Below are 24,621 nucleotides of genomic sequence, written 5' to 3'. Positions count from 1 at the left end.
GAGAGCAAGCACTTAATAAGTGCTGAATGGTTTGACTGATTGGATTTGGATTCAATATCCCCAGGATTCTTGCCTGACACACACAGCAGGTGCTTATGGAATGCCTGCTTCTTGGGTCGTACCTCGTGGACCTACCTGGCAGGGTGGTACAGATGGTGAAGGAAACACTTTTAAAAACGTTAAAGTGCCACAGGAGACGCCCTTTGAGATAGCAAAGGGAAATAAGATGCTGCAGGCAATATCTACGAGACAGAAGGCGGAGGCTACGAAGCTGGACTCCAGCTACAGCCCAGGGAAAAATAAATTAAAAAGATCTTGAGGAAAAATCTTCGATCAACCGCCTTCGAGAAAAAGCGCAGAGAAAAAAAAAGCGGGGCTGCGCCAAGACTTGTTTCGCGCACGCGCAGAAACCCTCTGCCTCTCCCTGAGCACTGCGGCAGCCGCCACGCATACCTGAAGAGAGCGCCAACCTCCAGGAAGTAAGCCCCGCCCTCGCCATTGCAACACTCTGCCCAGCAACCCACCAGGACGCTGTAGGCCGCAAGCGCGAAGAGCACGTGAAGCACAAGATGGGTTCCCCCCCAACCCCAGGCGAGGGGTGGAGTAAGCACCACCCTCTTCCTTGCACCAATGTATGGGATTGGTTAAGGGATGTAGTCTCCAGGCGGAAGATATCAAGAAGAAACAGCCACGTCTAAGGAGGGAATGGGAGGGATTGAGGGGGCGGGGCGCAGCCGAGACACCAAAATTTTAGTACTTGGAGCATTTACCAAGTTATTTTTTTTAACGTGTCCCACGCAGCTGCAGAGAAAATCCCTCCGCGTTTCCGGACAGAGGGCTGGGGGGCAAAATTGGATCTAGGTGAGCGCGGAGGTATCCATCCCTGCCCTTTCTGAGTGTCGGGAAGAAAAGGATGACTGTTGCTTTGGGGGGGGGGGCCCTGACGGGGAGGTGGGGAGTCACTCAACCACTGAAAGAGCTAAAGAGCTCGCGCGCAAGTTACCCTGCGTTTCCCCCCTCCATCCTTCTATGCTGCACTCCCCCGATTGACGTCACCGGCAGAGCTCGAGGGGTCGTGCGCGTGGGTGGGGGGAGGGTTATGATGGGAGGGGCAGTGTCCACGTTGGCAGCAGGAGAGGGGGCTCTAGTAGAGGGGCGAAGGCTGCTGATGTCCTGACCCCCTACTCCCTCCCCTTCCCTTCCAGTGCTCTGGGGGAAGGAGCTTTTCATGGAGACCTGGAAACTTTGAAGAGTGGGAGGGATGGGAGAAAAAAGAGGCGGGATACCGGGGAGGTAAGAAGGGGGCCGGAGGAGGTGTACCTGACCCCCACCCCCACTTTGTGACAGGGAAGGGCTTTCTCCTCATCCCTTTGTGAGATTTAGTATGTCAGAAATCCGTTCATACCCTAGTGAAAGATCCCGGGATTTGGCCCTTTCCCAGTGGGAAAGAGGGCGTGGTGACCACCAGGAAGACTGAGCTTTTTTGTGATTAAAATGAGCTATTCCTTAAACCTTTCCTAGACCTTTGTTTGACCCCCTCCCCGGTTTCTTGAAGGGCTACGATTCTGAGTTTTTTGTGGTAGAAAACTCTTCCTTCCGAGGTGACACTCCCTTCTGGAAATAGCCCCTGGAGCTGTATCTCTGTGGCCTTTTGAAGCCTGTTGCATTCTAGAATTGCTTTGGAAGGTCTGATTTATTTACTTTTCTGTATTTTAGTTCCCGTAAGCATCCTGTGAGAAAAAAATCAGTGGAGTCATCTTCCCCTCTCTCCTTTTTCTTCCCTTCTCATTTTTTATTCTTTTAAATTTTTTAATCCCTAATTCATTCCCTCCTTCTAGCCCTTCCCTATTGAAAAGGCAAGCGATTTATTATTTATACATAGACATAAATCATCTTTGAGCTTTTATTACTGTTTAAATTGTTCTTTTTAGTATGTCTGACTCCTTCGTGATCCCTGTTAGGGTTTTCTTAGAAAAGATAACTGAAATGGTTTGCCATTTTCTCCAGCTCATATACGGGTGAAGAAACTGAGGCAAACTCTATTAGGTATTGTGGCTAGGAAGTGAGGCCACCTTTGAACTTAGGCTTTCCAGGCTTCAGGCCAGGCACTCCATCCATTGTGCCATTTAGCTGTTGCTCTTATGGGATTGTTTGGAGTCCTTAAATTCCTCCCTCAGGGTACTTGAAATTGGATCTTCAAGCTTTGGCTAAAGTAGACATTGTTGAGGTCTAGATTTGGGGTACCTAAATGAGATTAGGGTTTAGTTAAGGTCTAGTGACAGGTTTGGGGTACAGGGAGTCAAGCAAAGCTCCCCTGCAACGGCGGTAAATGGGGTTGATGAGGATAATGCAGCCTTACCCAGAAGAGTATTTGCATTCCCTGGGAAAGACTGATCCCACACATTATGCACTTTTTGGATGCAAAACCTACATTCCCTGGGAAAGACTCCTTTCCCATACCCAATCTTAAGTATGTTCCTTTCGGATGTAAAACCCAAATTGTTTTGTTTCTGTATAAGAGTAAGCCCTGAGAAAATGTCTTTTGGCAATTCTTTGATTTTGTCCACTAAGAGAACATCTTGGTATCTCTTTAATAAAAGCCGTTTCTAATCACAGTCTTTTGTATAGCGTTTCTCGCTGCGAACCCACCCTAACTTGGTGTTCTGGAGAACTAGGAGACCAACCCATTTTCCTGCCACTTTCCATACCTCATCAGGGTCTAGTAGCGCGAGTTCCCAATAAAAAGCATTTATTGGCCGGGAGAGCTAGATTGATAAAAGAGGTTTATTATTAGGTGAAGATAGAGATAAGGAGGGCACTGAACAAAGGGTCCAGTGGACCGAGGGTCCTCACATGGCTATCATATTTGGAATCTCTGCCAAGAGGGGTTTCCACTGTGGCCTTTTTATAATAGGAGATGTAGCTCCAGGGTCTTTTGGGTGTAGCCCCAAAATTGGCTCAGATCCGGGTGGGCCTGGGACAGGTCTGGATCTTCTATTGGAATTCAAAGGCATTAGGATTTGTGAGTCAAAGGGTAATTAATTACATTCACTAGGAGGGGATGGGAATCTAGAAACTAATCTTTCCCACATCAGACATTAATTTGACAGATCTTTATTGAAAGTGCCTAATCTTTGCAAAGTTCGATTTTATTTGTAAAGTATCAGGCACTGATTACATATTTAGATTACCTAGTCCATGTACCCATTGAGTTTATAGACTAATAAGCTAAATGTGTAATATAATACACATAGCTATTAAAAAGAATTACCCCAAAGTTCACAAAATTAGTGTAAAATGCTATATAGTATTATTACTAATTTGGGAAGGTATCATCAAAGATGTCACAAAAGTAGGTAGTATTTGAATTGTATTTTGAAGGATGATTTATATTCCTAGTAGCACCTTTAAGATCATGACGGCTCTTAGGAAGGTTAGCCTTAAAATGACTTTTCCTGGGTTTATTCAGTTTTAGGTTCCATATTAGTTTCTGGAGAAGTCAGTCTAATTGATGTGAGAAAGATTCCTTTCCAGATTCCCATCCTCTCCTAGTTAATAATGTAAATTGCCCTTTAACTCACAAATCCTGGTCCTTTTGAATTCCAATAGAAGATCCGGACCTGTTTCCAGCCCCACCCGCATCTGAGCCAACTTTGGGGCTACACCCAAAAGCCCCTTGAGCTAAGTCTCCTATTATAAAAAGGCCACGCTGGGAACCCCTCTTTGCAGAGATTCCAAACTTGGCTACCATGTGAGCACCCTCTGTCAAGTGCCCTCCTTATCTCTACCTTCGCCTATACTTTAACCTTGCTTACCCAATAACAAACCTCTTTTATCAATCTAGCTCTCTGGGCCAATAAATGCTTTTATTGGGAACTCAAAGCGCTGCTACTAGACTCCCTTGTGCTGAATCTGTACCCCAAACCTGCCACTAGACCTTAACCCTAATTTCATTTAGGTACCCCAAAGCTAGACCTCATCATAATCATTTCTTTACAGAGATTGCCTTCAAAAGCCTTTTTTTAACCCCTTGCAGTCTTTATTATTTTACTAAAAAGGTTGCATTTGGGAAAATTGGAAAATAGTATGGCAGAAACTCACACCACTACCAGGTCAAAGTGAGTTCATGATTTAGACATAGAGTGATACCATAAGCAAATTAGAAGAAGAATAACAACAAAAAAGCTCAGATCTGTGGAGAAGATTATGAAATGCAAAATGGGTAATTTTGATTATATTGAATTTAAAAGTTTTTGTAGAAACAAAACCAATGCAGACAACATTAGAAAGCAGAAAACTGAGAAAAAGATTTTCTATTCAAGGGTTTTGATAAAGCTCTAATTTCTAAAATATATAGAGAAATGACTCATTTATTAGAATCCATTCTCCAATTGATAGTCAAAGGATAGGAACAATTTTCAGATGAAGAAATTAAAACCATTTCTAGTAATGAAAGCTTAGAATTTTACTTGTATTTGTAGTTAATTAGTGAACATTAAAGCTTCAATATTTTTCTGAAAATGGTAGCAATTATATAATGTATATTCAAACACATAATTTCACAAAAGGAATATACGGTTTTCTGGTATGGTGTTTTGTTCCAATTTTATTCTATTTTTTTTTCAAAACTTCAATTTTTTAGACATGGATTTAAATGCTATTACCAAATTCTCAGCATTACATGCCAAGCCAGATGGACTCATTCTTCAATATGGTACTGCTGGATTTCGAACAAAGGCAAACTGTCTTGATCATGTCATGTATCGAATGGGATTGTTGGCTGTCCTGAGGTCAAAACAGACAAAGTCTACTATAGGGGTTATGGTCACAGCATCACACAATCCTGAGGTAAGGGGTTCAGGGCTTTGAAAAAGTAAATCTTTCATTTAAAGGTAAAAACCATTGTCTTTACTGTTTGAATCAGGGTATAAAATTCAAATGGCTTATGAATCTCTGAATCTGCTACAAAGTCAGATAAGCTTTCTTCTTAAAGGGAGTTTATGACTTTTTAGAAGTGAGAAGAGAATGAAATAATGTTGCTCTTTGGAGCAAAAGTTTGTACTAAAAAAAAATGTTCTTCCAAATAAAGTGGAATTCCCTGATAGGGAAATGATATTTTTAAGCCAAGTCACTTGAAAGTAAATGGAGATCTCAGCCGAGAATTATCTGAAACTTATTTTGGGTAGTGTTCAAGCAGTTTCTTCACTAGATTATGAATAGATCCTTTGAACTGAATACACAAAGCCAGAAAAATAATTTCAGGTTGGGAATGACTTTTTGATCTCGTATTGAACTGGCCTGAAGTCGTCAAACCTATACATACTTAGTTTAATTTATTATTTACCCACTGAATGTAAGGTACTGTGTGTTAGGCACTGGGGAAACAAGTTATAAAATTTTAAGCATTTTAAGTTCCATGGACACTTAAGTTCTATACTGCTTACATTTTGAGAATATTTTTTAAAATGAGGTTTGTAAGACAAGGACATGAAATTTTTTTTAAAGGATTTTAAAAAGTACATATGAAAAGTTGTTTTTTAACCTATTTATGTGAATAACATGTTATGTAAATACTTGTTTGATTGGTGGAAAGAATCCTAAACTTGTTGACTGGTTCAAGGAGGCAATATTATTTGAGACTGGAGAGTTTCACATAAACTGTCATTAGTTACTATTTCACACATGATGGTCACGATGGTGTTTTTCCAGAAGAATGGGCAAAAACAAAGATCTTAGAAAGTTCATGTGTCCCTTGTTTGCTGAACAGAGTACATTTAGATCCAGAAGTGGACAGTAGCAGTGTCTCATTCTGCTTCAAGCTTTCAAGGCATTAAATGATGACCAGTGAGAACATTTTCTTTTAAAATCATCTTGAAACTCCTGTGCTGCTGTGGCAGAATAACACTACTTCATTCTACATTTACCACATTTTGGATGGTTCTGCACTTTGTACTCAGAACACACTTAAATTTCTTCTCCACCCCCCCCCCCCTTCCCCGGCCCCCCCCCCCCCTGCCCCCTTCCCCAGGAAGACAATGGTGTGAAGTTGATTGATCCTTTGGGAGAAATGTTGGCTCCATCCTGGGAAGAACATGCCACCTGTTTGGCAAATGCTGAGGAACAAAATGTACAAGCTGTCCTGACAGAAATCTGTCATCGAGAAGCTGTGAACCAGCAAGAGAAAGCTATGATAATTATTGGCAGAGATACCAGGTGACTAAAAAAGTATCCAGTGAAATCATTTTTTCTAGGAAAATGATAAAATAAATGATCACCAGTTATTATGTCATGAATTACTAGCTTTACAAATGTTAGGTTTAAAATTATTACAGCAACAACCGTATTAGATAGCATTTATGTCATGCTTTATGAAGTGCTTTACAAATATCTTATTTTGTCCTCTTAAGAAGTTTGGGAGAAAAGGGCTAGTAAAGACTGTTACCCCTATTTTACAGAAGCAACTCCTATCTTCCTGACTCTAGGCCTAGGGCTGGACCACTTTACAGTCTCATTGAAAAGTCTTGCCCATGCTATTGAAAAATAAGAGTCATTCATTCAATTTATTGTTTTCCCTATACTGGAGTTCACTGGAACATACTACACTGAAATACCACAACTTTCTAGCACATTCTGCTTATTTGACATGTTGGCAGCTTGTAATTTTGCTATAATTTCTTTTTTTGTTTAATAAATTTATAAACTTTGAAAAATAAGCGTCCTGATATTTATGCTAATAATCCAAAGTAACATCCCACCTTACAAATATCTTTCCTTGACATTAGTAAAATTATATCCTTATAAACAATAGAATCTATCCAAATGCTTTAGGGATAAAAGTAGTGTAGAGCTATTCTAAGAAGATTTTTATCTTCTCTAATACCTAAAGCTAAAGGAAGGAGGAAAGATTGTATACATTTTTACACAGAATTATTCTACATTCAACTGCTTTATTGCCAAATAAGGAAACAGTTTTTAAAAGATTTTTGTTAAAAAAAATTGTATTTTATCTTGCTGTTAGTCTGTTATTATTTCATATATACTCTGGTTATTCAAATGCTCATGTTAACTAAAAATTACTTAAATTGTTAATTGGTTTGAGGATGCTTTAAGTTGGTTTAGTTGAAAGTTTCAATTGATAAATGACGGACATAAGCAGCTACACCCAAAGAACGAACACTGGGAAACAAATGTGAACTATCTGCATTTTAGTTTTTCTTCCCGGGTTATTTATACCTTCTGAATCCAATTCTCCCTATGCAACAAGAGAACTGTTCGGTTCTGCAAACATATATTGTATCTAGGATATACTGCAACATATCCAACATATAAAGGACTGCTTGCCATCTAGGGGAGGGGGTGGAGGGAGGGATGGGGAAAAAAATCGGAAAAGAAACGAGTGCAAGGAATAATGTTGTCATTATATAGTAATCATTAAAAAAAAAAAAGTTGATTTAGTTGAGACTTTAATACATGGACAAATTTGTCTAGGGTTTTTAAGGTTTTAAAATCTTTTTTAGCTTAAGGCCATTTGGTATTAGAATAATTTACTTTATATTTTATTTCAATTTATTGTGCCATACTTTTGTACATTTTATAGCAAGTATATTCTTGTAATATTCAATGTTAAATAGTTGTATAGATGTTACTCAGAAACATTCAACTTGGGATTCTGTTTTTGTTTTTATCCATTGAATAATTTTATTTTCTTTTTTAAAAAATATTCCCCCAAGGCCTAGCAGTGAGAAACTTTCACAGTCTGTAATTGATGGAGTAACTGCTTTAGGAGGCCAGTACCATGGTATGTATTCATCTAGACGTTTTGGGTTTCATTTTAAAGGTGACTATAATGGATAACTTAGAGGATGCAGTTTACAAATAACCACATTTTAAGAGGTACAAATAACTATAAGAGGATCTAAATCTACAAACAAGAAAATGAAGGATTTATAAATTTACAAATATTTAGTCCTAGTTAGAGTTCAAATCAGGGAATCCATTTTGCATGTCCCCCAGTACCTGATGAGCTGCCAATTTCTTACTGATTGTCAAATAATGGGAAGCATCTACTTTGAACTGCCCTGTACTGCCATGTGGTCATTAATATTGTCCTTCTGGATCCCAGGTGGTAGTCAAAAGGCCTCTCCCTAGTGTACCTAACTCCATATGAGGGAAAGAGTCTCAAGGGTTTGGACATTTCTAACCCAATCACTATGTTCATAAGGAATATTGTCCAATGCTTGGTAAAACTTACTGCTTTTTAGAAATCAGGATCATTTGAACAACAAAGAAAGTGCTATATTTTTCTTTGGGTCAATTTTTTTCCCCCCTAAATGGAGGGCAAATCTTAAATACAACATTGGATTTTTTTTTTTTAAATCCAATTATGTATGCTTTTTACAAGTGCTAGCATATTTTTTTTTTTTTTTAATGGAACAAAATGGTTGTAAATTGGGGCAGTTAGTTGGTGTTATGGATAGAGCACCAGCCCTAAAGTGAGGAGGGTCTGAGTTCAAATCTGGTCTCAAACACTTAACACTTCCTGACTGTGTGACTCTGGGCAAGTCACTCAATCCCAATTGCCTCAGCAAAAAACAAAAACAAAAAAGTGGCCAATTATTTCAGAATAATTGTTCTAACACATATTGGTGCCAATCATATATTGTAATGACCGCGTATTTAAAATCAGCCAGAGTCAGGAATTCAGGTTAAGGGAAAAATCTTCAATCTTTATTGAAGTGAAGAGGTGAATAAGGATTGCGATAGCAATATGGGCAGCTGCGACAGGAAGCCAGCTAGCAGAGAGGGATCGGAGCTGAAAAGGGGCCATCGCAATGGCAAATGCAAGCAGTCTCTCCTTCCCCTTTTCCACTCCCCTGCCTCCACCCACCAAAATCGTCATTTCCTATACACACATCAGGACTTGCACAAAGAGTGGGCAGGGGCCATTCTTTCTCCAAGCTTATATATTAATAGAGTATGGTCCAATTACTATTTAGCCTCATGTGCTTGGGACCTCTGCATCAACTCAAGCCTCAGCCCATTACAATATATCAACTCTTTCAAGGATCCTGTGAGGTTGTTAGGATACTGTGATATTTTTTCAATTCATTGATCATTATTTAAGCACATAATGTATACATAGCAGCATGCTAATAGCAATTATCTTATAATCTTTGTATTGCGTGTACCAAATATATACAGGTGTAAGACTAAGCACAGTTATAGGTAAAGCTTTATATCCCCAGAGATGAGCTATACTTCCAAAAGGGAAATTAAGCAAAGAGACCAAACAATAGCATTTACTCATTCCCCTAAATGCTTGCATTCTTTTTTCTACCACTACCACTATACAGTCTACTTTGAGTTGTCTTTTCTTATTTCTTAAAATTGGGTGACTTCTTTAGGCCTTTGACACTGTAGAGTATTGCTCTATTTCTTGAAAGCTCTCTCTTTTTTTTTTTTTTTTGAACTGCTTCTTTTGCCTTTTTTTTTCTTTTCTTTCTTTTCTTTCTTTTGTCTTTTAAAAACCAGTTTTTCTCTTTGATCAGCTTCTCTTTATTTTCCCAATTTACTCTTTTCTTCTTGAGCACTTTTTGCTCCTTAAATATCACTAATTCCCAGTGCTTCAGAAATCGCCTCTATGTTGAAAACTCCTAGTCTTGCCATTATCTGCTCTTCCATCTCTTCTTTCTGTCTGCAGGACTGTTCTACTTATATATCTTGACATCACTTCGAATGTACCCCAAACTATCCCAACTCTTCCATTTTTCTCACTAGTATTCATCAAGTTTTCTAGACCAGAAATAATTGGAATCATTTTTTGCCCTGAGTTAACTTAATGTGTGAGGCAATGCTTTTTAATTCACGATGGAGACATTCAGTAAATGTTGATGTTTTGATGAACATTTGTCACCAAGATCTTTTGCTTATTTCAGAATATCTTTTGAATTGCCTTCAAAAAAAAATTAACCTTTTTTTTTTTTCAATTAAAAATCTTTTGTCCTGCTCCCTTTCTCTCATTGAAAAAGAAAAAGAAAACCCTTATAACAAATATTCAGTCTGGCAAAACAAATTCCTACATTGATCATGTTTGTATGTTTCATTCTGCCCTTGAGTCCATTACTACTTTGTCAGAAAGCAGGTAGTATACTTTATCATGTTATCCATGGGGTTGATCATTTATATTGATTAAAATAATTAAGACTTTGAATTGTTTGTCTTTACAGTGTTATTATTATATAAATAATTTTTTTGATTCTGGTTATTTCACGCTGCATCATTTCATGCAAGTGTTTCCAGGTTTTGTCCTTTACTTTCTAATTTTTATGTTTATGTAATGTTTTATATTCTAAGATAACTGGTGGTACATGATGTTGGGAAGAACCTAAATTCAAATCCCACCTAAGACATTAGCTGTGTGAATAAGTGGGCAAGTCACTCAATCTCTGTTTGTAAGTGGCAGATAGTAGGCACTAAATGTTAAGTGCCTCCTTTCCATTCTTTTTTTATGCCAGGCCTGGACTTTTGCTTTATGTTACCTATTTTTCCTAATATTCCCCCCCCCCCCCCCCCCGAGAACCATTTGATAACAAAAAATAAAAAAGAGGATGGAAAATTAAGTAAAATAAACTTAATACATCAAAAAAAACAAAAAACAAAACCAAAACAAATCATTCTTACCATATATACTGTATACATATATCCAGTTTCATCTCTATAAAGTATAGATATCTTTTCATATCTCTTTGAGTCCAAGCATGGTTATGACAATTTTAAAGCATTCAGTTTTGTTATTTCTATTAAATATTATATCTTCTGGTTCTGCTTACTTTGCACAAGTTCATATAAATCTTTCTGTGGTCTTCTGTATTCATCATATACATTGTTTCAGCGCATTCATTTACCAACTTGTTTATCCATTTCCCAATCAGTGGGCACCTGTTTCTCCTCCCCCAATTTTTTTACTACTACAAAAAACATTGCTGTTCATTTTTTGGAGTCTCTAAAATCATTCTGCCTTTGATTTCTTTGGAGTATATGCCTGGCAATAGGATTTCTAGTTCAGAGATATGGTTGGTTTAACCATGTCTGGGATAAGACTTGCTTATTTGTTTCTCTATAATTTTGCTATTTGTTGTTTATTGTGACTTTCCCCTATTTCTATTGATTGAATCTTGACTTTTTTTGAAGGTTCATCTCAAATCTCACTTCTTCCCTAACACCTACTAATGTCTTCCTTCTCTGAATGTCTGTTTTAATTACAGTTAGTATTGCAGTTTTACATTTAGTTTTTCTTTATGTCTTCCTTCTCTGAATGTCTGTTTTAATTACAGTTAGTATTGCAGTTTTACATTTAGTTTTTCTTTGTTTTAGATGTTTTACATTTGTTTCTCCACTTAAGATTTAAAGTTTCTTTAGAGTTGTGAGAGAAATCTTTTTTATGTATCTTAAAAAAATCACACTTAAGTCATATACAGGTTCACTTCCACTAATAACTGAGATATGTAAGAACAGTTTAAAATCATTAATTTCTAATTTGAGTGAAGCATTCATGAACCCCAAGTATTTCAGATACTTGAGACATGTAATTTTTAAATTTTATTCTGAATATTACAGAATTTATTCTTACCCGTTCTGGACTTTGTTTGGATTAATTTAAGTCAGAAGTTACTTATTTACATTACTATCAAATGTATACATAATACATTTGATTTTTAAATGAATCCAAATAATTTAGTGTACTTGAGCAATACTTATTTGGTCATGTGAGCTTATTTTGAAATTAACATTTGGGTAGGACTAATATAACATAACAATAATAATTTTCTTCCTAGCATGCCTATAAAAGATATAAGTATCTATCTCCATTTTGCAAATGAAGATATTCCACCACAGTCAAGTAGAGAGCTAGAAATTGAATTCAAGTGTCCTTAAGTCTCAAATCTAGTGCTTGACTTATTAATAATCCTTGCGGCCTAGTGTATTAAAATTCTAAAAGGAATCACTCCTATATTGTAGAGAACTAAAGGTAACAGGACAGTACCATTCAGCCATGGAAATTGTTTATTTTTTTGACCTGGACACATTTTGCACAGATTGGTTCTAGGATATAATTTCTGAATAAAATTAATTTTCTGAGATATATTTTAAAAACTAATAATTTAAAAAGTTGTTAAATGCTTTAAATGTAACAAGTTTTTGTCTTATTTTAAATTATTTGGGATTATGCATTTTTAAGAAGGTGTTCTTTTACTTCACCTTCCAGTAATGTAATCATGAACATAGTTATTTTAAAATCCTTTCATTCAGTTGCTATTTATTTTTATCTGTGTAGCAAAACATAAAGTAGAAGAGTTTCAACCTATTGACATAAATGAAATTAACATTTTATTCTCTTTGTCCATTTAATAAATGTCTTTGTTTCTTGAAATGTTTTACAATGCAGGTAAACTCCTAAATTAAGAATAGGTTTGTGTTCCCCAAAAGTGATTGATTTATATCATTTCATGAAAGAATGATAAAGATTATCTGATTCTTTACTCAATGTACTTATACATAAATACACATCTACCTATTTTTTTCTCTAATTTTGCTTCTTGTAACAACTTTGGCCTTTTTAGCATTGTCATCTCTGGTATTCTCTTATGGAGTGGTGTTAAAAACCCAGTACTAGACTCTGGCTTGTTAGTATTTTGTTACTAGTATACCTTATTTGTTTAATTTTATCTTTGGGAAAAATGGTTGCCTTATGGGTGAGGAAGGGAAACTGGAATACAAAATTTAGAGGCTTTGGAATATTTGTCTATCTTACAACTTTGACTAAATTGGCCCTATTTATTCTCAGGTTTGTAGAGCTAAATAAAAGCTTCTTTGAGGTATTTGAGATGGTTTCTAGTAATAACTTCCCACATTTACTGGCTCCTTGGAGTGTGATAGGAACGACAGAATAATAGTTCTGAGAATATTTATCTTTCTTATCTTACTGTAGTGTTTCCCAAAGCTTCTCTTTGGGTCCTCTTTCTGTCAAGAGGTCTCATAAGCAGCTGATGATTAAAGGATCATCTCTTTGCAGATGACTCTTAACTTTACTCATCTAATCCTATTCTCTCTTGAACTCTAATTACATGCCATTTACTGCCTTTTGGACATCTCTTTTTAGTCATTTCAAGTTTTTGGGTCAGAAACTCATTTTTCTCCTACTTCCCTTACTCTCACCTACCCATCTCCAAACAGCCTCATTTCTCTTAAGGGTGCTACCAGCCACCTTGTCACCTAGATTTGTAACCTTGTATTCATCTTTGATTTTTTTTCCCCCTCTCCTGTCTTGTCAGTCATGTCATGTCATGACATTCAAGTCTCTTGCATCCATCTCTCTTTCTTTTACATTCACAAATACTGTGATTAGACCTTTATTACCTTTTGATTGGACAGTTGTAATAGTTTTTCAATTAGTCTTTAATCTCCTTCCTCACACAGGTGTCAGATTTTTTAAAGCACAGGCCTAAGTCTCTTGCCCTCAGACCTTCAATGTGACAGAAAAAAAAATACAGTTAGACATTTGAAGCTCTCCGTAGTCTGGTTCCATCCTGCTTTTCCACTTTATTTCCTCCCATCATCGTTCACTACATTTCTGCCAAACCAGTCTACTATACATTGCCCAAACTTAACACTCTCAGATACTCCCCCAGTACTTAGAAACCTTTCCTTCCTTCAAGGCTACCTCTTAAATGGATCTTTTCTTGATGGTTATTACCTTTTTCACATTCCTCTTACTTCCCATTACCACACCTCTTCAATTTGTTAGTATTCTTTCCCTATTTTCTTTGTAGTTGTGAAAGAAGGGTATATTTATTTCATTTGTGACTTTGTATGATGCCTTATAAATAGTAGGTCTTTAATCAGTATTGAAATGAATTTTCATTTTGGGGCATTTTTGAGATCTTTATTCTTCAGCTAAGAAATTACTTTATGATACTACATCTTTTTATTGCTTACTGTGAAAATTTCAGTTACATGTAATTCTATGAGGCATATGAGGGTTTTAATTACTTTGAATCTGAGTAAAATTTTGGTAATTTGAAAATCAGTTTGGCTTTTTTCCCCTTTCTCCCCTGGAACCTTACTTTTTAAAAGAGGATTGATTAGTCATTTGACTATTCTCCAGTCTTATTTTTTATTTGTTGGTAGATTATGGCCTAGTAACAACACCTCAACTTCACTACCTGGTGTGCTGTCAAAATACTAATGGGCAATATGGGAAGGCAACTGTGGAAGGCTACTACCAGAAACTCTCCAAGGCCTTTGTGGATCTTACAAAACAGGTGCAAACCTCTTCAAAAATCTGTTTTAGAATTTGACTTTACCAATCCTTTTCTTTTACTCTCTTCTCTGACTTCCTTATCTCTTAAGGGGAAAAAAATTGTGTGTATGTACACATAGATCTATGTAGTGCACATCTGTAATTCTACCTCATTGGATATACTGGGAAGAGTGGATCTGTTGACCCTGTAAATTCTGAGCTGCTATGCAGATCATGTGTGCAAAACTAAATACAGCATCAGTATAGTGAGCTCCAGTGGGACTACTTACTCATGAAGGGAGAAAATTGTTTGAAAGTGTGAATGGAGCAGGCCAAAGCTCCTATACTAAGCAAAGTAGGATTAGTCGGTGAGCAGCCCCTATACTTAGAATCTAGGTAAGATGGGACACTCAGTCTTTAAAAACAAACAAGAACTTAATGAACCACCCATAAGATGAGTGTATAAAACTGGCAAGAAACTGAACAGTCTTTTTGACCAAATATTGTTAATAAACATTCAGTTTTGAATGCAAAAGCATGTTGCTGAATTGTAATTTATTTTAAATAATGGTAACTCAAATGATGATTTTTAACTCATCCCTTGATAGCAAAATAAATTATAGAAATCGTTTTTTAAACAAAGTTTTATTGATGCATTTTGGTTTTTCTTCTCTCCTCCTGTCCATCCCATGCTTTCCTCTGTAACAAAGTAGAAAATAGTTAAACAAACCAAAATATTGACTGCATTTGATAGTGTATACAACATTCAATGGGCCTAGTGCATTTCTTCAATGAATGAACGTAGGGGCATTTCTTTTTTCCCCCTCAGCATTAAAATTATTACATCTAAGCCATCTCCTATGTAAAAATTGATGCCAAATAAAATTGATTTCTAGGACCAAAATAGCATGTCAAGCCAGTGAAACTATTCAAATTATCAAACTTAGCTGGATTTACTTTGATATTTCTTAGTTTTACTATTAATACAATTTTTGTGGGATCCTTCTAAAAGTATCAGAAAACACATGTACAAAGTTTATCTTTTTAGATTAAATTGTTCATAAGATATCTGTTGTAAAGGACACATAGGGCAGCTAGGTGGCACTGTGCATAGAGAGCAGTCCTGAAGTCAGGAGGACCTAAGTTCAAATAATCTCAAACATTTAATACTTCCTAGCTGTGTGACCCTGGGCAAGTGACTTAACCCCGATTGCCTCAGCAAAAAAAAAATATATATATATATATATATATATATATATATTTTTTTAAGATCTCATTTTATTCCCTCTCTTACATCTTTTTCTCCTTTTTAAGACTTTTAGCAGTGGCAATGAATCTAGAGCTTTGAAAATTGACTGTGCAAGTGGTATAGGAGCCTTGAAACTGAAGGAAATGGAACACTATCTTCCACGAGAATTATCATTTCACATCTTTAATGATGGAACCAAAGGGAAACTCAATCACTTGTGTGGGGCTGATTTTGTGAAAAGTCATCAGAAACTTCCACTGGGTATGTAGTATTGGTCACAGAAAGTTTGATTATCAATAAGAAATATAGAACTGGAAAGTAATCTATAAAGAAGCTGCAATCTATAAGAGTTTAATAATTTAATTTATACAAAGTTCCACAGCTAAAATAAAAGCAAGAATCAGGTGTTTTATCCAAACTTTCTGACTTTCACTGCCTTATTCTTCCTAGTAAGCAAAGTAATCTTTAACTGAGAGAAATTCAGATGAATTTATTTTAGTGTATTTTAAATAGATTTTCAAACCAGAGTAATTGTTTTTGTTGGTACTTACCTCTTCCGAAGTCTATTTCAAGCTAATTCCTTCTGTTAGAGATCTATGTTATTTTGCTTCTTGAGTTTTGTCTTCATGATGACAATTGACTACTTTTTCATTTGGCAGATTTTTCTTTTGATTTGATCTATATGCTTAAGCTTAATAATTTGCCATTTTATGTACAGCATTATGAATATTAAGTGTTTTTATGTATTTTCTTAATCCTGTTTTTAAAGTTGAGGAATCTAGGTTTGAGAAGCTGAAATTTCCTCATCATTTAACTATAGCAACCAACAGGAATTGATTAAATATTTGCTCTTTGACAGGCATTATGCTAAACACTGGGAATATAACAAAAAGACTAAAATATCCTTCCCGCCCTCAAGGAGTTCACATTCAAAGCAACCTGGAGTTGAATTCATTCAGTGTAGTACTCTTTGATTTATGTTATATTTATTAAAGGCTAGCCCAAGAATTTTGCTGCTCTGGTTTTTCATAAAGGATTTATTTACTATGATGTTCTGTCATAGTGGAAGGAATGCTGGGCTTAGAATCTGGAAGATGTAAATTTGACTCCCATCTCTGCCCTTACAGCTTTGTGACCCTGGACAAGTTAACTGCTTTCAGATTTAGTTCCTTTTTTATGCAAAATGGAAGCTCAAATAAGATAATATAAAGTACTTTTGAAACCTTAAAAGTGATATCTAAATGTTAAGTATAATTCATTTTAAATTGTCAGTAATGAAACTTATCTTGAGCATTGCTTAAGATCTTAGTTTCTGTCAGTAAATTGAATGGGGATTCAGTATCTCTGCACATAACAATTTTAATTTTGGTTACTTTGCATATTAGTCGTAAGGATCTTCCATATATTATACTATCGTAACTGGGAAAAATAGACCAAAGTTTTATGTTCTCTACTGACATTTAGTAACGTTAAGTCCATGAATTATATTATGCAAATCACCTGCAAAATTTTTTGATTCTTTTAGCTATTTAATATTTAAACCTAAGGAATTGTTCAAAGTGCTTAAAAGACTGAATTTTCTTAACATTACAAAAAAATTGGACAAACATGTAGACTACAGTTCATTTTTAATTAGCTATATTTCATTCAAATTTAATTGTAATCAGGAATTTTTGAGAGCTACTTCTGGAATTTATTGTAATACATTTTATTTGTAAGGACCATTAAGGTTAGTACTTAACATCCAATTATTTTTTTAAAAATCCCTTTCTCATGAAATATTAGTACAACTCTTAGGAAAGATCTATTGGACATCATACTTTCATTGAGCAGGACAGATAGGAACACAATTCACATGTTTCCCAGGGAATTATTTTCCCATCATGATTTCAATTTTATGTTAATTTTAGGATTATAAGATTCAGACAATTGTTTAAATTATTTTGCTTACCAGGAATAGAAGTAAAGCCCAATGAGAGATGCTGTTCCTTTGATGGAGACGCAGACAGAATTGTTTACTACTATAGTGATGCTGATGGCCATTTCCATCTTATAGATGGAGACAAAATAGCAACTCTGATTAGCAGCTTTCTTAAAGAGCTTCTTTTGGAGGTAAGATAGGATTTATAGAGTTCAACAGTATAGTAGTTTGCCCATTTTCTTACTTGCATACAAATGAAAATTTCTGTATCTAAAAAGAAGTTTAAGACTTTGTACATGGTCTGAGGTTGCCATAGATGATGGTAGTTTTAATTATTTGATGCTAGAGACGTTTTAAACATGCAGCATTTCATCTTTGGAATTTGAAATAACCTGTCTTTGGATACGGGTCAAAGTGCCTGTCTTAACTAACATGTTTCATTTTTTAAAGTATAATATTTTCCAGAATCTTGACACAACCTTGTAGTTTTCAAAAAGCTTATTTAACTCTGAGTTTTAGAAGATGAATGCTCTTCTACTTCTTTTCTTTTTAGTTGTTTTAAGTCATAAAATCATGTATCTATCTTTAACAAAATACCATCAATGAAAATCTGTACTTGACAAGCAATAATCAGAGAATGATTATTCACATTATATAAACTTTTCAAATTGCAAAAGGATTTATAACTGAAGTGCTCTGAACTCCACAAAAGTATTTTAAAAATAGTACTCTCTACTTATTTCTGCATCTGTAGCTCATTGTGGGTTCAAAAACAAGATTAAGCATACTGGTTTGGATTTGTTTAGGTTGGAGAAAATCTGAAGATTGGTGTTGTACAAACGGCATATGCTAATGGGAGTTCAACACAGTATCTAGAAGAAATCATGAAGGTATTCACTTTCTGATTATTTTCTTGGTAATTGCAGCTTATTGTTAAAAGATAGGTATATTTTAGTAAATTAAGAATACATTTATCATATTTTTTTAAAGAAAGCTTCTCACAGATATTTTATTTTTTGGAAACTGAGAAGCAATAATGCTTATTAATAGGCTTTAATTTTGTCTTGCCTGATTTATTTTCTACTGTGTTATTGAAACAACTCCCGGAGGCAGCTGAATGGCAGTGTGGATAGAGTACCAGCCTTGAAGTCAAGATGTGAGTTCAAATACAGCTTTAGACATGTACTAGCTGTGTGACCCTGGGCAAGTCACTTAACCCCAGTTGCCTCAAAAAAAACCCCAATAATAAACAACTATTATCTTGGTGGCATTGTTGCCAGTGGCTTTCCTTCTAAAAGACTTTTGGCCTCTAAGTGATTTTAATGAATGATAAGAAGCCTTAGGTACCTCCATTGTCTCTTCCCACCCGAGCTTTCATTTTTAATTTTTTTTCAAAAATTACACTGCCACCAGATTTTTTTTTTCCTGAAATAGCTGTGAACCTATTAATCTTTTCTATTTCCTTGTGATAGGTACCTGTTCATTGTACAAAAACAGGAGTAAAACATTTACACCACAAAGCTCAAGAGTTTGACATAGGAGTTTATTTTGAAGCAAATGGCCATGGCACAGTAAGTTCTCTCTAAAAAATGACTTGTAGAATTTTAGCGGGTAATTTCTCCATTTTCTGATGTGTGGGGATTGTGTTGTTGAGAATTCCCTTTACCAATGCAGATGGACATTTCCCCTGCAACTGAAAAGAGGTTAAGTTACTAAGAGGTTAAGTGAATTGTCCAGAAATAGTGTCAGAGGCAGGATTTAAGGTCAATTTTTTAAGTGCTTTGCAACACCACTTATGCTCCTGTACGTGACAAGTTTTTCCAAGGTCAGTTCTTATTTATTTAGTTTACTAAAAAAGACATTTGACCAAATCATAGTTAGAAGGAGAAGTTTATGATCAACGTATTTGTGTGTCTAATAATGCTGATCAGTTGTACCATAGCATATATATCTTAAATATGTAGTCAGTACAAACCTAAAATATTTGCCTAAATGTCAGTATTTATCATCTATTATCATTGTTCTAAAGTTTAAAGATAAGGCATAGCACTTAACTAATGGGCACTTCGGTTTTTTTATTTTGGAAAAATACCTTTATCCTATATAAATTTGGAAAAACAAATTTCAAAAAGAAAGGATTAAAGGTATCTGCTTTGCAATGATTGATAGTTTGAGCTCCCTTCTATCCACCTACTCATTCCCATATAACATTCTACATGAAGTTACTAAAAAAGTTAGTTATTAATTACTGAAAAAGTTACATTTATCTAGGAATTTAGTAAACATCATTGATTTCAGATGTAATTGGAAATTCAGGAACCTCTATAGGCTTTTGATGTGAACTTTCTAGATAAAATATGTGATTTCAATAAAATGTAATGAAATTTCTCTTAAAAGTTAACCTTAGTAGTTTTATTTTCAGGAAGCTGACCTGGGTGATCCACTTAATGTGGCTTTTATTGTTCTTGATGTTAAAGCATGCTACCTTTTATGTAACATATTCATTATTATCAGAGACTATCGAGCTCACATGCTGTTATCTAGTCTCTTATACTCACCTTAAGTTTTCTCAATATGTTTCCTTTTCACAGATATTTTAATGAAGCAGCTGCAGTTGGGTTAATAGCCCCTGCACCCAGGGCCTTTTTTCCTTCCAGTCCCCTTTAATAGTTTAAGAAACCATGATTGTGCTCAAGAGTGGGTATATATGCTCTTAACCTTCTCTACTAGTTTGGTTGGTAGGTAGAAAAGTGGACAGCAATGTGTGTGTCTCTGATAATAGTGGCCATAATTTCAGTTCCAATTTTGTCTTTAAAAAAAAATCTATTGGAGTTCCTTTTTAGAAGGTACACTTCCAATTTAAGATGTTTCAGATTTGTGTGTGTGTGTGTGTATCTTTAGCTGCTGAATCACAGATCATAAATTTATAGATGATTGACTGGGCAATTTAGTAAATTATTTTATCATCTGGAAAAAAAATCCATTCTTTTGAATTCTCATTTCCTATTTTAACTTTTGTTTTTGCTTTTCTAAATGGCATTAGGGACACCATTCCTTATAATGTCTTTGATGTCCACCAAACCATTGTCTTTTAGATTTATAATCGAGGTGGAGGTAAGTAAAGAGTTTGAAGTGATCATATTTAGTGGAAATTATTGTGATTTTGTGATTTCATTTCAGGTACTTTTTAGTAAGACTGCTGAAACAAAAATAAGGCAACTAGCGAAAAAGGAAACGAATGATGAAAAAAAAAGAAAAGCTGCGATGATGCTTGAAAATGTTATTGATTTGATTAATCAAGTAAGAACTAAAATAATATATTGTTTAAAAAGCATGCCAGATAATGCTTCCTAGAAGGATTAGTGTTATTTTCATGTTGAGGGGAAATTACCCATGGGAACAAGAATAAGAATGGAAGAACTCTGGTAACCATTTTGGAACATTAGGAAATAATTCATTTCATTATACATCTCACTCTTAAGATATAATCTTATAATAACTACTAAGAGTTTGTGAAAAAAAATTAAATACAGACACATCTTTATATACAGATATGTACATACTGTCTTATATCCAGAATGCCTTATCACTCCCATCAACATGGAATCAGTCAGCTAAGTAAATTGTAGGAAGAGTAAAACTTAACTCTAAGATCCCGCTCATAATATATGGTATTGTTCTAATCTTAAAGCTGCTAGTTTAGTGATTGAAGATGTCTTGCAAAAAATTTTAGTGTATAATCTAAAGAAGGACAAATAAAATGTGGATTTGCAAGAGAAAAAATTCACAATTATTCACGTGAAGAATATTTAGAAGAGAGTTGCTGTAGTTTTGACACTTAATGGGGGAAATTTCTTTTACCTCTTTATAATTCTCTCTTCATTCTGCAGACAGTTGGTGATGCCATTTCAGACATGTTATTAGTTGAAGCAATCTTGGTTCTAAAAGGCCTATCGGTACAACAGTGGGATGCTATTTATACTGATCTTCCAAATCGGCAACTTAAAGTCATGGTGAGACACCCCCTTCTTTAAGCTACTGAAGCCAAACTTGCAGATAGGAAAGTATTAAGTTACTTCTTATTGGCATTTTCTTCATTTTGGTGAAGTAATTTTTTTCATCCTTATGCAGAATTTTAAGTAATGTTGACTGATTTTGCTTAGATATAGCTGCAAGATTATAGCAGAGCAACAAGGTAGTGCCCTAGATAAAACACTGGATCTTAATTCATTTGTGGTTTTAGACACTAGTGGCATGACCTTGGACAAGTTTTTACCTTGCTTGCCTGTTTCCAAACACTCCCGTTTCTTTGCCAAGAAACCCCAAATGGGGTCATGGAGAGTTGGACAAAAGTGAACAAAATTATTAATAGATTCCAGGAGACTTTATGAAAGTATAACTTGTGATAGGAAGATTTTTAGAAATTAAGGGGTTATAACAAAAGGCAAAGTTTTAAAGTATTAAAGTTAAAATATTTGGTATATGTATGTTTCCTTTTACCTGTGGTAGTTTATCAGCATTTTCTGACTTTTTTGCCTTATTATAGTAACAGCCTTGAAATTAGGAATTAGTTTATTTACACAATGTCAGAATGTTGAAACTGTCACATGAAGAGCCATTAGTGTATAGTTTAGAAGGTATTTTGAGACTCAGTATTTTGGAGTGTTCTTTTTTTGCACTGGAATTGGATTAAATAGTCTTGTTGGGATAGAAGATTAATAAAAAGTAAAAAAGGGGAGAAATAATGAATGACAAAGATAATTTTTCTTGTGTTAGGTTGCAAATAGGCAAGTAATTGATACTACAGATGCTGAGAGACGAGCAGTTACACCTGTAGGACTACAAGAGGCAATTGACGACCTAGTGAAGAAGTATAGGTCCTCACGAGCTTTTGTCAGGCCCTCTGGAACAGAAGATGTCGTCAGAGTATATGCAGAAGCAGATTCACAGGTAAGAATTAGGCTAAAAATGACCATTTCTTACTTGTGGGTTCACCCACAACAGTTTGGTGTGGCACAGAAGCTTCAGTGACCTCATATATATCTGTATAAATTCTTCTGGCAGTTACGTAATTCAAAGAGAGTATATCATACATAAATTTAGAGCTAGAAGCCCTCAGAAGCCCTCTTCCAACTTGCTTTTTAGAGCCCTAATTTGAACCTGCAAAAAGCTGACTTTGCTGAATGCTGTTAGTTAGAAAATGCATTTCCCAGTAACTTGGAACATTGAGCAGAATTATTTTCTAGAAATCTATGGTCAGTTACCAGTACCTGTAGTCTGACTACAGATCCAGTACTCTTACAGATCCAGTACTCTTTCATCTAAAGCAAAAAACTAAGTTAGAGGGAAAGCAGTTGGAAGACTCATCTAATATTAATCTTTAATCAGTCCATCACAGGCCAATGAAAACTGATCTATAAACATAACCTTATCTAAATTTTGGTCTCACTGAAAAAGTATCTAGTATCAATTTTTTCTGTTTCCTCATTATGACTTAAGCTTCTTAACTTTTTAAGCTTTTTATTCTTTGATACATTAAAGCATTCTATAGTTTGGAAACAGTATCCTATTTTTATCATTTTAGATAATTCTAAGGCTATTTTCTGATCCCTTTAGATTAGGCATAAATTTGCTTAAAGTTATCTGATTTGCTATTAGTGAAATACTTCATAATTTCCTTAAGGATCTAGAGCTATTTCTTAAAAGTATGTCATTGAAGCCTAGAAGATTAAAGAACTGCAAGACCCCATCTTATTCAAGAGAAAATATCTGACTAAACATGCAGACAACAGTAAATTTTCTTTTCAGAAACTTAAACAGAATTGGAAAATGACAAACACGTGCTTTTCTATTTGAGTATGTTAGCAAAGGAGGAGCAAGTTTTGATTCATTTTTTTAAAGTAGTCACAATGACTTTTGCCAGACAAGATCCATTACTTCTAAAATATGAGAAAAATGAAGCAGCAAGTATTAAAATACTTACATGTTCACTAATTATTTTTAAAATAATTCACAGGAAAATGCAGATAAACTTGCAACTGAAGTAAGCTTGGCAGTATTTCAGCTGGCTGGAGGAGTAGGAGAAAGACCTAAACTGGTTTTCTGAAGAAAAGTATGGCTCATTTTTTCAAAAGTATGAAATAAAAATAAGTGCCATTATTATCTAAAGATAATGATTGGAAGTATTTTTTAATTTCCCATGTCATCAATCAATCAACTGAAATAAAACATTCCATTAATTTTCAAAATAAATATTCAGAAGTCCTTATTTTTAATATTATAGTGAGTGATTGTTTTGTAAATTTATTTTCTTGGCCTAGATAGTAATCTATTTAACACAACTTAGTTGCTGAATATCATGACATTATTTTGTTTATTTTGCTGAGGCAATTGGGGCTAAGTGACTTGCCCAGGGTCACAAAACTAGGAAGTTTTAAGTGTCTGAGTTCAGATTTGAACTCAGGTCCTCCTGACTTCAGGGCTGGTGCTCTATCCACTGTGCCATCTAACTGCCTCCATGACCATTATTATTAAGGGGACAGCTTACCTGGTTGCAGTGCACAAAATAGCTACGTAGGGTGGTTGGTTGTTTTATTGAGAAAAGGTACTTGAGATTTAGATAGTTTAACTTTTTCTTATTTTGTTTTTGGATTGTGTTGGCATCTATCGAATGTTTTATGGTGGATATTATCTTGAAAAATTCTATTCTGTGACCTTCCAAAAATGAAAGGAAACCAAGAAAGATGGTATTAGAGATAAAATTATTAAGTACAGTGTTTCCCTTTCAAGTGATCACTTGAGGGAAAAAAGGGCCAGCCTGTTGTACTTGCAGTATAAAAATCTAAATGTATTCAGTATAGAAATGACATTATTGGCAGATTGTGTCTTAATACTTACCCATATACTAGTGCTTCCTAGGATTAAAAACTAAAGTAGCTTAGAAATTTGATATTGTATTTGTAGTCCACACTAACTAAGTAGTGTGATGATAACATTTAGGTTTGACCAAAGTTACTTGCCATCTTGCCCAGGCTTACCCTGAACTGAAGACCTAATGGGATAAAGTTAATATCCCTCCACAATTTTTACTTTTTAGTAGTATGGAATTATTAAGGAAACAACTGGTCCAAGTAATTTTAGATAAATAAAGCT

General features: G+C 35.0%; 1 protein-coding gene across 1 annotated transcript; it reads left to right on the top strand.

Moving 5' to 3' along the window:
• Positions 1-723: 723 nt before the first annotated feature.
• Positions 724-23,721, top strand: PGM3 (phosphoglucomutase 3). Its single transcript, XM_051997327.1, has 13 exons — positions 724-861; positions 4,643-4,848; positions 6,029-6,213; positions 7,731-7,798; positions 14,188-14,321; positions 15,614-15,809; positions 17,503-17,660; positions 18,276-18,359; positions 18,942-19,040; positions 20,650-20,769; positions 21,360-21,482; positions 22,246-22,419; positions 23,486-23,721. The coding sequence occupies exons 2-13, from the start codon at positions 4,645-4,647 to the stop codon at positions 23,573-23,575; spliced, it is 1,635 nt and encodes a 544-aa protein (XP_051853287.1). The 5' UTR covers positions 724-861; positions 4,643-4,644; the 3' UTR covers positions 23,576-23,721.
• The last annotated feature ends 900 nt before the right edge of the window (positions 23,722-24,621 follow it).

Source organism: Antechinus flavipes, chromosome 4 (assembly GCF_016432865.1).
Source record: "Antechinus flavipes isolate AdamAnt ecotype Samford, QLD, Australia chromosome 4, AdamAnt_v2, whole genome shotgun sequence".
Classification (NCBI taxonomy): domain Eukaryota; kingdom Metazoa; phylum Chordata; class Mammalia; order Dasyuromorphia; family Dasyuridae; genus Antechinus; species Antechinus flavipes.
The sequence above is the reverse complement of the archived record's forward strand: the minus strand, read 5'-3'. Positions and strand labels throughout refer to the sequence as shown.

Excerpts from the sequence above, each read along its gene's own strand:
- PGM3 (XM_051997327.1), top strand. The coding sequence starts at position 4,645 with ATGGATTTAAATGCTATTACCAAATTCTCAGCATTACATGCCAAGCCA. Across the intron at positions 15,810-17,502 it reads TCATCAGAAACTTCCACTGG|GAATAGAAGTAAAGCCCAAT; the intron begins GTATGTAGTATT and ends TTTGCTTACCAG. Across the intron at positions 19,041-20,649 it reads AAGCAAATGGCCATGGCACA|GTACTTTTTAGTAAGACTGC; the intron begins GTAAGTTCTCTC and ends ATTTCATTTCAG.